At 43.2% G+C, this 13,891-nt stretch overlaps 1 protein-coding gene across 2 annotated transcripts in view; it reads left to right on the top strand.

Annotated features, from left to right (window-relative positions):
- The window catches only part of LOC138597911 (kelch-like protein 4), a 33,110-nt gene that overhangs the window by 4,843 nt on the left and 14,376 nt on the right, over positions 1 to 13,891 (top strand). Inside the window, exons 1-4 of one of the 2 annotated variants that reach the window (XM_069669467.1) lie at positions 1,786 to 2,575; positions 10,921 to 11,088; positions 12,137 to 12,273; positions 12,680 to 12,876. In XM_069669467.1, coding sequence (XP_069525568.1) covers positions 2,115 to 2,575; positions 10,921 to 11,088; positions 12,137 to 12,273; positions 12,680 to 12,876 — 963 coding nt within the window. In that variant the 5' untranslated portion in view covers positions 1,786 to 2,114. Of the gene's footprint in view, positions 1 to 1,785; positions 2,576 to 10,920; positions 11,089 to 12,136; positions 12,274 to 12,679; positions 12,877 to 13,891 lie in introns of those variants that run through there. The other variant, XM_069669468.1, reaches the window with a different exon arrangement.

Below are 13,891 nucleotides of genomic sequence, written 5' to 3'. Positions count from 1 at the left end.
CGAAAGTTGGAAGCGTCAAGTGTCTGACGTCACTACGCCAGAGAATGAGGGTAAAGAACAGTCGGAGTCATCTCAGACCAGAGGTATTATAATTTTGAAATTTTCATTCTTTTTTATTTTTACCTCGTGTTTCATTTTGGTTTTTGAGATTCATGAGTTGTTTTATTTTTATTTCGACAACTTGACTATTTTGGTTTTTAATTAGTTTTAGTGTTAGTTTGAGTTTTTCAGGCATTAAGAGGAAAACCTTGATTTAAAGAAGCCGAAAAGGGTAGGATGAAAGAATGCATGACATCAAATATGATTTTAATTTGGCCTTGTTATTAGGCCAGTGTATCTGAAGGCAAAGTGGTAAAGCAACCACAGTGTGAATCGAGGAGGAAAACGAAAACTAAGATGATTTTACCTGCAATTCTATTTAGTTTTAGTTTGTGTTGTAATGTTCAAAAACATTACACTGCTAGTTTTAGTTTTAGTCTTAGTTTTCGTTATCTATATATCGTATCTATATATTTTATTATAGTTATTATAATAACTCTGTCTCAGACCTGCTGTTTTCCGATAGTACATAACAAGCATATTTTCCTTGTGGACTTGTGGACTTCCTTGTGGAGTTACCAAACTAGCAGCTTCACTGCAACTGTAGTTTTCAAAACATCTTTACAGAAAACCCCAGAAGGCCACACGGGGGGTCAACTGAGGCTGGGTGGGCCGCCATGTATGAACAATAGACTAGTGGAAACCTTTGTATATGAGCAGTTTTCAGTCACACTTGTATTAAATTCAGGTCATTTTTATTTTTATTATAATTTTTTGTAGATACAGCAGATGAATGCAAAATAGTCATCATTCTGTGCTGTAAATGAGGCATGTTGAGCTCTGGTCAGACACCTATGTGGCTTGAAAGCCTACATGGCCCAACCTTTGAGAATCACTTCCTACAGTGAGCAACTATATGACTGTTTTCATATGCTGGTGAGGCCGCCAGCATTGATCAAATGTCCCCAAACTACCTTGTACATTGCTCTACTGTCCCTTTGCCTTTGAAGTTTTGAGTGAAGTTGAGGTATCTCAATTACATGCAATGGTGCAGCATTAAGCTTATGCAGAAGCAGGATCTATTTCTGAAATTCAAAAGCGTGTTTTCTGAAGCCCTGACTGGGGGAAGAGGCAGCTTACTGACCTTGAAGGTTCATCAGTATGTAGTTTTTCACTAGTAATCGCAGGGGGCTTTCGAGACGGTGACTGAAGGAGAATATTTTTTCTGCATGGCTACATACGCTGAGACATTCCCCCATGGGACTCTGTTTGATGAGAGAATAGCAGACTGCACAGATGTGTGTGTAAGAGATGTGTGCGAGGTATTTATGAGAGGTTTTAATGTGTCCCTGCTTTTCTGTTAATGGATTAGCATGCACGTGTATCCACATATATGAAGAAGCTCCAACTAAGAGCCCTGACAGCTTGGTGTAGTTAGTAGTCTTCCTCTATCCCTCCTCGAGCAGGCAAGTGATTTACTTTGTTAAGGTGTGACCTCATCCTCATGGCTCCCTGATACCCCACCTCCCCCTCGCAGCAAGAGCAGGCAACCCTGTTATCACACATACACAAACATGGACTGGGGTAGGGCTTGGGAGATTTTCAGGGTATATATGTCTATCTCTCAGAGTGTGTGTGTGTGTGCACAGACAAGCAGAGGGGAAGAGAGAGAGAGAGAGAGAGAAAGCGAAACGGGGGAGGCGGAGGGGAGAGAGTGTGGATCATGCATGTGCATTAACTCAGCTCCAGCGGCACAGCAGCAGCAGCAAACAGAAACAGCAGCAGCGCAGGAGGGAAAGAGAGAGAGAAAGACAGAGAGGGAGAGTTGGAGGGAGGGTAGTAGTCTCAGGCACAGGAACAAAAGCTGCAGAGGACTGCTTTCCATCTCCACTAAAAGAACAACGGAGGAGTAATAGCAGGAGGAGGGGGTGGTCATGATAGTAGTGAGACAATAACGGAGGAGAAGAGGCACATTGTAGTCAGTGAGGACTGAAACCAGGGCTCTTCTCTTCTCTGCTCTCCATGTTTTTGGGGACTCCACGTTCCATTGCCTTCGTCTCCAAACCCAGAGGAGGATGTCTGTGTCGGGGAAGAAGGAATTTGACGTGAAGCAGATCCTCAGGCTCCGCTGGCGCTGGTTCAGCCATTCGTCCCAAGGTTCGGCTGGCAGTGGAGGTGGTGGAGGTGGCGGGGTAGGTGGCTACATCCAGCAGGATGGCCTGGACCACAGAGGGACGCCGGTCCAGGGCCGGCTGAAGAGTCACTCTCGGGAAAGAGGCGTTGGAGGACTACGCAAGACCAGCAGCCCGGTTCACAGCATCCTAGCACCTACGCCAGGGCCCACACCTGTCTATGTCAGAGCGGGTCATCAATCATGGCACCATCAGCAGAATACCATCCAGGGTCTTCAGGTCAACGAGGAATCTTCAAAGAGCAGCTCCTCGCCCAGCACCACGAGGAAAGAGGACACCAACACTGGCCAGGAAGATGTGAAGAGCAGCACAGAGGAACCTGCAGAGGTGGAGGCCAGAGAGAGGTACGAATCTTGGTGTTGGATACTTAAAGACACAGATGTATAATGTGGAACCACAGCAGGCACTTTGCATATCATAGGCTCAGTTAGTTGAAAGCAGATTATTGGATGCTATTTTGGGAACACATGGTTCCCCCATGTTTCATAGTGAACGTGTTGCCACAAAACATAATCTGCATCTAATTGGGGGAGTCAGATGCCTGAGGCAGCACCCCAGGATTAAAAAGTCTGAATGTTTTGTTGGGATCAGGAGAGATGATGCTGCTTACTTAGCGCAGAGCAGTCACACATAATCTGTTTTTGACATTTCTGAGACTAAATACATGCAGAATGAAGAGCAGCTTTTAAACTTCACTCAATATTTGCACGTTCACCGTGTATGTTGGCCTTTTTAATTGAGACAAGATTAAATAATCTGCACAGCTATTATTTTCTAATTTACTCAGACTCTGCAGCTGCCACCATGGCTCACCTGGGGACAGCTCGCTCTCATTGTCCACAGCACGCTGGGCAGCGTAAACCAATAAAGCATCCCTTTAATTATTCAAAGGACAGAAAGCCAAGGTTTTCTCCCTTGTCTGTGTTGTGGTCTAGATTACATGCGCAGCACGACTTAGAGTATTTGGTTTTTACATATTACACTAATGCATTCTTCCGTAGAGTTTGAAGTGGATACCAGGAAAGAGCCATTAAATCACCTTACAAGTACCGGACATACAAAAAAAGGAAGTGATGCTTTCATATAAATTCTCCAGACTGCCACTACAACACTTTATAAGCCAGAGGCTATCATAGCTAGTAAACTGCACTGATTATTTAATGTATTTGCCACAAACATGTTTGTTAGAAACACTGAAACCAGCATCCCAGGGTCATTGATGTCTTTTTTTCCAGCCATAAATCCCACCCCCTTTTATTCTAGGTTGTGTTTTTCTTCCCCTGTCTTCCGTGTGATCCTACGTCTTCTTCCAGGAAGTAAACAGGATAGAGATGTGTGTGTGTGTGTGTGTGTGTGTGTGTGTGTGGGTGTGTGCGCTGTCTGGTGGAACACTAAAAGCACCTCACATCAACGATGAAAAGCCCGGTTCTCCTTTTATCTTGTCTGTGACATTCGAAGGTGATTGGACCTTAATCTTTTCTGATTCCTGCGTGCACCTTTTGTTCCATGCACCTGCTGATGAAATGAACAATGAAAGTGAAGCCGTCCCTTTGTTTTATAAAGAGCTCACCGTGATTGAACACATAATTCTAAATACATATTCTCCATCTACAGCACAAAAAAATGTGCCAATGTGGATTAAATGAATGCAAGTGGACGGTTGACTTTCCGGAGCAGAGCATGAATTATTCTGAGTTAAGATACAGTTTTGGAATCAGCTCGACGTTCTGCTCTCCGTGTTGGCATAATTGGCAGATGTTCATGTTTTGGGCTCCCCGTGTGTGAAAAGTGCATGCATAAAAGATGTGCCTCACAGTGAAAATGTGTAACTCTGCAGCTCTCGGGGGGACCTTGAGTTCACGCTGGCCATGTAAAATACAGCACAGCCGTCACATTCTGACAATGATGCTGAAATATTAAAATAGTTCTGCTCTGTTGGATCATAAAATATATCCTTGGCCCAGCTGTGCTTGGCTGTAGTGATATCCATTTATGGATTTGATAAGCAGTAATGGAATCAGACATAAGTAGCAGGAAATAATAAGTCTGACGTGAACAGTTATCAGGGAAATACACGCGTGTTTTACGATGCTACATTTCAATCAAGGTTGTCTTTAATGGAAACGCAGTCGCTCGATATCTCTGAAGGACTCCTCGCTCGGGAATGATGTTCGGACAAGCGTGCATTCGAAGATGTAAGAAGTTGCACTGTGAATTAGGCCAGGGACTGTGTGACATCAGCAGCTAAGCAGATGTGTGGATGTCACTGAGATATGCACATCCATTTACTCCACCAGCTGGGTGGCCCTATTACGTCTCACATCATAAATCCTTGACACATAATTTGTCACAATCCCTCCGGCTGAATGTAGAAATGAGTTCTGCTGGCTGTGAGAAATACAAAAGTTTTAGCTGTTCGTCTGTAGTTGAAAAATATGTGTCGGTCATGTGTTTTGCGACATGCCCCTCGGTTACAAGTTTGGCTTACACGTTGTTTACAAGAAACACATCCTATCAGTTTCCTCCATTCCTTATTGTACTTTTGTGTTTAATGTTTAAGATTGTTTTCAAACTGCACAGACAAAGTCAGTGAAAACAGCTCATCCTGAACTGCTGCTGCACCTGTTTGGAATAAAAATGATGGTAAAAGTGTTGGTATGAGATTTTATTCAACAAGAATTGACTTGGAAACATCCACATTGATGATAGTGATCCTTTTCTCTGTATTGAATGTTGCTAATCACGTTAGCTACATATGTGTGGGTGTCTTGAGCACTCAAAAACTCTGTGACTCACATTTGTCGTGATATGCTAGCACAATAAAGCTCCTTCTGTTAGATTTCTCCTGGATTCAGTTAACCTTTCCTCCCTGTCTGACTGGAGCGAAACTGCCGAGTTGTTAAATCAAGCGTGGTGGAGGATGTAGCATATAAAACCTTGTTGTTCCCCCACCTTGCTCCTGATGCCCCGGCATATCAGCATACTGTATATTTGTTTGTCCTCACGACTCTCATCCAAATAACCTCTCCCCATCGTCGGCGGAGAATATATGACACAAGTTAACCTGAATGGAATGGAAACCCTGACCTCTCCCACATAAACACTAACACAGGCTCGACTCAGCTGGCGTTTAGTTTGAATGATATCTCAATTCCCTCTCCGCCGCCTTGGAGAAGAAATACCACCACCTCTCCCCCTGTCAACGGCAGTAATTCAAATGTTTGTCGGATGTCTCATAACACCACAGGGCTTATAGGGTCTCAGTGTGTGTGACACATCCAGCGGAGGCGTCCTTAAGATGCTGTAAATTGCAATATACAGTATATCTGTTGTAATCTCCACATGAAATCCTCATCCTAAGAATTTTTGTTCCCTTAGAATGGATTCTGAATCTTTTAACTTCTCAAAATCAGCATTCTGAGCGCAGCAAGGCCATCTCAGATGGAAGCTAAAGATCAAACCGGAGTCTTCAGTAGGAGTGCTTCATGCTTTAGCAGAAGGCTTTGAACAGTGAGAAGAGATACAGCAGCAGTGTACTGTATGCCCGACACAGTGCTTCATTTCTGTCCAAATGCACATCAGCCTTTCTTCTCCTGTAAATTGACCTAATTAAAAGAAATATGAGTGCTAATAGTATGGGCCACAGGATAGTTCAACAGACAGTCGCATGCAGTATTTTATTAGTATTTAAAAATGATTTTTTGGGGGCTTTTTGCCTTTATTTGATCAGACAGCTGAAGAGAGACAGGAAATGTGGAGTAGAGAATGGGGGATGACGTGTACTAAATGATCGGCAGTCGAACCCGTGATCAGTGCGATGAGGACCAAAACCAAGAGGCGCCTCTTCCACCAACTGAGCTAAACCAGCACCGCAGTATTTTATTTTGAACAGATCGGACTGGAGTCCAGCAAAAAATGTGATAGTGTAGACAGAAAATTCAACTGAATTATATCCCACCGCAGGAAAGTGTACCCAAAATATTCAAAACTGCTAGCTGTGGTAATAAAAATGATAGTTTTTGGTGAAATAATTTACTCAGTTTAAGGGCTCCATCGATTAATTTAGACCTAAAGTGTAAAATGTAAAAGATTCAGGTTTAAAGCCCGCCGAGGTAGATAGGCTGCAAATATGTACAGGATCTAAACACCTAGATCTGTATATATCCATATGTAAATGGACTGTACTTATATAGCGCTTTTCTCGTCTTCCGACCACTCAAAGCTCTTTTACACTACATGTCACATTCACCCACACATTCACACACTGATGGCAAAGGTGCTAAATATCTATACCCATTCTCACCTGATGGCTGTTTCCCACCAGGGGACTACAGATGCAAATTAGCTTATAGCTAACTCTGGTACAGCTAATAAGCTGTGCATTGTCCTTAAATAAATACGTTTGGGGATCAAACCCCCAACCTTCCGAATGAGAGACAACCGACTGTACTACCGAGCCACAGCCGCTGTACAGCCAGCCATGTACAAACCAGAACCCGCAGCTCTAATATTAAGGATTAATTTGTTTACCCACTAACTGCAGATGAAAATAAATTACGGACAGCCCAACAATGATGACAGTCTCATACGCTGTGCGAGTTAACCCGCCATCAGCAGAGCAGCGAGGAGCTTTCTGCTAAGATCTGCACATTTTTCACTTAAAGGACGCCCCCAACCCCCAACACACACTGACACACACACGCACACACAATTTAAACCAAATTCCTCAGCATTAGAATGCACAGCTCAGCGTTGAATCCGCAAACACGACTGAAAAATATCAATATGGATTAAAAATGTAACATACCAATAAAATTTACCGTAGCTGTACCCTTTCAAGGCCGGCTCAGTCTTCATATGCTGTCGTTATTTGGAAATACATCCATCCTCTGTCACATTATTCCTCAGTGGCTTCTAACACATGTCATTTATATGTGTTAGTTGGTTATGCAGAAACTCATTATTAAACATTTTGATTGATTATTTTAATTTTCCCTCCACATCCTCTTGATTTACTTGCTTAATATTCAAAACAGGAATCAGTATCGCACCTTAGGCGTTCATTTTCAGTGTGCAGACATTGTGCTGACCAGACTTCTCCACCACTCTTCTTCTTCTTTACTACGTGTGCGGTTTTGGTGAACGCTGAGGGGAAAAGCTACAAGAAGGCAGTATTTCATTTATACTAAGAGCTGTGGTAATTTTCCACTGCACTCTCTAACATAAAGGGCCCTCTGGTCACATTCAGAGCAGATTTCAAAAGACGTGGTAACTGTATGCTGCTACATTTCCCCCATCATTATCAATATTAAGCAGGTATGTCCGGAGTAACAAAGGCATCAGAAGAAGAATGTGTGTTGGGAGCCTCTGTGAGATAGGAAAGGTGCAGGGAGGGAAAATCTATTTCTGCAGAGAGTTATCTTCTCATCCTCACTGCGGGGTTCAAGTTATTACCGTCACCGTGTGTATTTCTCTCCACACAAAGCTGAATGGCAGTACACTGACTGTCAGAGTACAGAAGCATAAAGATCTCATGGAACATATAGACTTGGCATATGCTGCATGAGGCTTTGTGGGAGTCGCTGGATTCTCAATCCGGCCCGAGCTACTCGGCAGCAGCCTTCGGGGGGCAAATGGCTGTTATAATCCATTTTGAAAGAGACGTTTCCCATTTGGCCCAGGCAGGCACGACTTTCCCTTCTTTCGGAGGGATGGAGATGACACTAGTTGGAATAAGACTGAAATTCTGAGCAACACGTCTGAGTCACGACCTTTACAGCTGCGGGCTAATCTGGGCTGACGAAAGCACATCTCGGATCGTCCAAGCATTAATCTTGGAGAGCAGAGTTAGCACAGAGAGAAGACATTAAACATAGTGAAATAACTCATCTGTAATCGTCCCCGCTCTTTATATTAGCCCTTTATATCTGTCTATAGCTAACATTTAGACGACACACGGCATCTGCTTCACCTGAATAGCAGATTATTTTTTAACATGCAGTGTCTGTTTTTGGATCCAATTAGTCACATTTGTGCTCTGACACCATTTGGAAGGTGTGAAAAGCAAATGACAAGTTCTCAGGTGATATGTGCTCACTGAATCATGTGTACTGTAAAATAGTGTGGGATTGAAAATAGAAGCCAAATATTGCACTCTAGTTTCTCCTTATTTATCGGCTAATTTACCTGCTTTGAGAATGCAAGTCGGCACAATGAAACAGTTTGTAGACTACAAAAGAAATCCATACGCCCTGCTAGGCTCTGTGACTCTCTGAATTGCTTAGTAATATGCGGCGTGCAGCAATGTCCCCTCAGCATTTTCTCTGGAGTAAGGTGTTCTGGGGCTTTAGTGCCTCAATAAAATTGGGCTATACCTCTGATGATCCAACCCACTGCTACTGAAAGCGAAATATACACCTCCGAGAAATTTACTGCTCCCCAGAATGTGATACCAAAGCAATTAGTGTCGGAGAGATTGGTAGGCATGAAAAATCCTTACAGCATGCCTTGGAGCCAATACAAAGGCAATGCATCTCAGTTTTACGGCCCCATTGCTTATTCAGTCTTGTTTGGTGTTCCTCTCCAAGACTCCAGAGTCAGTGGGGAATTATCGTGACAGGGCAATAAATTACTCTCGCATTTAGCATAAAGTCTCCCAATAAAGATTAGGCTGTAGGATACTGTGGTGTCCGGGGGGCAATATAAACAATTCCCTGAGGGGAAGTGTTGTTGCTTTGTGTAATCAAAGAGGAGAAAGTCACACACTCGGCTAAAAACTTTATAATAGTGTGTTAATCAGGACATCAATAGGAGCTGGCGTTCTTAGTACGTGCCAGTACATACTGCTGCCAAGCATCACAGGGTTTGCCTTTCATTGCTATTGACAGATCTGTGATTTTACCAGTTTATGCAACCGTCATATCAGGGTTTGAGTGGTAATGAGTGGGGATATAAAGTGTTGCTTTAAATAGCATTGACATTTTTGAGCACCATCAGTCTTTACGCAGGAGAAGGACTATGAGATGACAGTCAATTCCCCGTGAGCGGCAGCATGGGTCTGTTTATGTAGCGTAACAAACAGCCCTAAATGTCAATGAGTGGACTTGCTCTGTGAAGGACACAAAGTGATTGGGCTGCATTATTTGCCTCGAGTCTGAGGGATTACTCGGATTCCTGTAAAACAGCATGTAATCTAGCAGCCTGTGGGGACGGGGACTCAGCCTAGACACAATGCTGCAAGGAACACGCTTGTTCACTTGTTAAGTCCCTGTCTTTGGAAAACACACGTGCGCATGCAGATATGCAGACGCACACAGAAACAAAGGCATGCACGCATACAGACACAAGGAAACTCTGTCTGGAAAGCTGTTGCATAGATTGTGATGCTTGCTCGTCCCGTTGGACTGGAGCGCTTAGTTATCCACTTATGTACGGAGTTTAGTCCATAACAGTTTTAATTTCAGCTTAGAGTGGCAAGAAAGATGCATACGCACCGCGGGGAGCGGAGGGATCAGGAGTGCCATGTGTCCAAATAAGCTCTTTTGTGTTCTCAATAATTGTTGCTTATCTTGCTGCGTACAGCTTTTTGATTTTTATTTATTTATTTCATACTTATGATAATGGACAGGGAGAGCAAACAGTGAGAGATTTAATTAATTTGTTGAATTAATTGGTCTCCACAGAATATTTCGTTGTTTACTTCACCTCAAGTGTCCAATATTTCCCTTTGAATTTAGCTGTTCTGTGAAGTCCTAAAGTCCTATTTCAGGTGTTACTTTTCTTTCATATATCTATGTCCAGACTAGATAGTAAGGAAAAAGCTTAATGCAAAACCCCTTTAGTATTCTTAAAGGGGGCGTATCTTTTGAATGGATATTCTCATATTTTACATGTGTTACATGTTTGGTTGTTTATTGTTCACAGTGTAAAAGTGAAAACTGCATAACTCCGTGTTTTTCCAGAATAACGTTTAAAAAGGTCGCCTCTGAAATTGGGCCGTTCAGAACAGCTGCAGGTTTCAACATAGAACCTTGCTTTCGCTGAAATCAACCAATCATCATTCAGCATCATTCACCTCAGGCTGCCTTCTTACACTAGCTTGTAGTCAAGTCAATTTACCATTCCGATACCTCCTGGAGATTCTGGCTCGTACATATAAGGCCGAATAACCGATCCTAGAGCAGCCATGTTTTCTACAACTCTGAAATGACGGTGCAGTGTGGCCCCACGGGGGGTCGCACACGTCGGGGAGGGGCTACACGGTCACTCCAAATACTGTCAGCCAATCATGGCTAAGGTCTGACCTTTCAATGGCAAACGGCTTGTTCGTTTCAGGAGGAAGGAGAGGCTCCGAAAAATAATTAAATTAAATATACAACTTTAAAACGAAACAAACTTTACCAACATGATTCATTCAACATTCAAAAACACATTAGAATAATAGAAAATTGATTGCATCGCTAAAATATGTCCACTTTAATTTCAAAAGACTACAAGCAATTTCCTGAAGAGCATGAGCAGGTGCAATGCCCAAATGTTCAATAATTGGAATAGTGCCACAATTTGATTCAAAAGGAGTAAATAAAAGGCACATATTTCAAAGATGCCAGAGGTACATCCAGACAGGCTCTGTTGCTTCGGTCGATTACACCTCTCCTCTCATCCTCCCTCCCTGCTTGTCTTCACACAGGTTGGCTCTGAGCACCTTCACCAGAATGAACACCAACTCCTCGGATGAGTTTTTCCAGGCCACAAACCATGCAGAACAGACTTTCCGCAAGATGGAGACCTACCTGCAGCACAAGCAGCTGTGTGACGTGCTCTTGATAGCAGGCGATCACAAGATACCCGCTCACAGGTTTGTGCTTCTGTCTGCTTTGATTTTTAATTAATTACACCTGCATCCGCTTTAGTTAAGAGATGCAGAAGCTCATCTGGATTCACTTCATTAAGTTTTCGATGTGCGCATTCAGGCTTTGGTCTGGACCACAGCTTGTATGCCCAAAATTATCAGACAGTTCAATCCATATGAGAGGTTATTGAAGTGTCTTTGAATTGCAAAGGAAAATTATATGATTCTTAGGTGACATATGACAGGAAACGTGTGTAAACTTAATGTTCACTGGTTTGCATGTTACTTCTACCCTTCCTCATTTCCACATTACATTTGAGACGTGGACGAACACAGCGATCTGATACGTGCAAGTGTCAATATTTGGGCATCCACTCCTCGGTTGAATGGCTGAAATCGAACAGATCACATGACATGCTGCTCAGAGGAATCACGAGTGCATCTGCTTCTATGTCTGGTTTTACAGAATACTTTGCTGGTTCATCCAGACACACTCATGAAACAGAAACCAGCTCTTCAGAGAGAGAAAAATGTATCAGTGACTGACCTAGTTGGGCGAAATGATCCCGCTCTGACTGCCTCTTTCTATGTGGCTTTTCAGAGGACACAACCATGTACAGCAAGAATGATTTATAGACACAATAAATGACAAAGAAGATTATAAAAGACAGTATAAAAATATAGGTTCGGACTGTATTCCTTGTCTTGCGATCTCTTCTTTCCGTCATGAATCAGGCCGTGTGTTATGTGAGCAAGATAAGTGAGCTAACATAATTAGCAGTCTGACCAGTGAAGCTATTAGCAACATAATATATAATTTATCATCGGCTGACAAGGTAGAATGATACATAATTTAGGGTTAACAGTAAGTTACTCAAATGCTTGTACAGGTAAAAGCACACAATCAGAAACGACATAGTGTGAATATACGCCTGAAAGCAACTTTTGGGGACATTTAACACAACCTCATTATTGATTCACCAACCACTTAAAATAATCAGCACACAGATCCCCCTCTGTACGACATTAACACTGTGCATTCTCTTTATGGCAGACTGGTCCTGAGTGCCGTGTCCGACTACTTCGCTGCTATGTTCACCAGCGACGTGAGAGAAGCAAAGCAGGAGGAGATCAAGATGGAGGGAGTCGATCCGGACGCCCTCAGATCTCTTGTTCAATTTGCCTACACTGGTGAGTGCTCATAAAGACATTCACTAGCTCTTGTAAGTAGTTATGAGACTTCTGGAATCCAGCATGATTAAAACGGATCGATAGGGCCGTATATCACCGCGCTGTCGGGCTCGGCATGTTTAATATTGCTTCATTTTACGGGACGAATCCTCTTTGATAAGTGCTGCTTCTTAAGAATATCCACTTCTACAATATTGCCAGTGAAATAACGTCATGACGATTTGTTTTGCTGAAGAAGTTCATTCAAAAATTAATGTAACACTCCGAAAAACAACAATTCTTCACTGTGGCTTATTTATCTGTGTGCGCTATTAAGATACCGTCATGCCTCTCCCACTACTGTTCCCTACAATAGCTTCCTCCCCTCTTGACATAAAAACACATCTTCCTTGTCCTGACATTGCAGGCGTCCTTGAGCTCAAAGAGGAGACCATCGAGAGTTTATTAGCGGCAGCTTGTCTCCTCCAGCTTTCACAAGTCATCCAGGTCTGCTGCAACTTCCTGATGAAACAGCTCCATCCCTCCAACTGCCTGGGAATCCGCTCCTTTGCAGACGCCCAGGGCTGCGTGGACCTGCTCAATGTGGCTCATAACTACACCATGGTAGGAGGGCAAATAGAACACACGCACATTTACATGGCTGGGTGGGCTAAATTATTTATTTTGTAATAAGGGATTGTGCTCTCAAAGCCGCTCTTCATTGCATGAACACACAGGGGCGGCTGCAGTAATGAGACCTTTCTTAAGTGACAAGAGTATTTAAAAATGCAGTGTAATTAGCACTTAAAGGCAGCCCACACTGTAGCCAATCAAATTAACTGTGCTCCATATAATCTAAGGTGCTCACAGGATTTACTCTGAGCTCTTTTTCAGTGCGTTTCTGATTTTCAGCTCCTCGCGTCGGATTATAACCTCTGTTCTGTGAATTCAGTCGGTAAATGCGATACGATAACGTCGCAGCATGATAGACTCTTCATAACACATTGAAATATACGTGACCGTGCTCTGTCTCTCCGGGTAGGTAATTTAAATAACCTGTCATAACCTGCAACGGGATGGGCTGCTGCCTCCGTCATCTAATTCCAGCAGAGCATCCTGCACATTTGAATAGATATTGAATAGTTTCATGCTTTCACTTTATCTAAATTGGTTATGCGTCTGTCAGTAAGAAAAACTGTGCCACGTTGTTGCACACTGATTAGTGCACTGCCCGACACGTGGAAATGCGACTTCTATATATATCTGCGAGGAATATTTGCATTGGATTAAGATTCATGCTCATATTTGTCTGATAACGTCTCGCTGGCCGTGCAGAAGTGACAGCGGGAGGGGGAGTGTTATCTCCTAAAGGACATCTGCTCAGCCTGTTTACATAGGCCTCATCCAGGACCAGGAGGTTAATCTAATCATCAAACTGCACAAGAGGGCCAACTTCCTGTTCAATCACTCCAGTAATGAGCAGCGAGAGCTGCGGGCTTCCTGGAAGTCCATCCTCTGGGTTGTGAGCGGAGCGAGTTGTGTTTTGATAAGCTTGTTTTTCCTGGTTGAGAATGGCAGCGCAGATCCGCCCCTGACATCCCTTTCCTCTCTGAAAGAGATGGCCGTTTTATGTTGCACT

This window comes from Semicossyphus pulcher, unplaced genomic scaffold (assembly GCF_022749685.1).
Source record: "Semicossyphus pulcher isolate SPU_LCO1_2020_fin unplaced genomic scaffold, fSemPul1.0.p SCAF_2, whole genome shotgun sequence".
Classification (NCBI taxonomy): domain Eukaryota; kingdom Metazoa; phylum Chordata; class Actinopteri; order Labriformes; family Labridae; genus Semicossyphus; species Semicossyphus pulcher.
The sequence above is the reverse complement of the archived record's forward strand: the minus strand, read 5'-3'. Positions and strand labels throughout refer to the sequence as shown.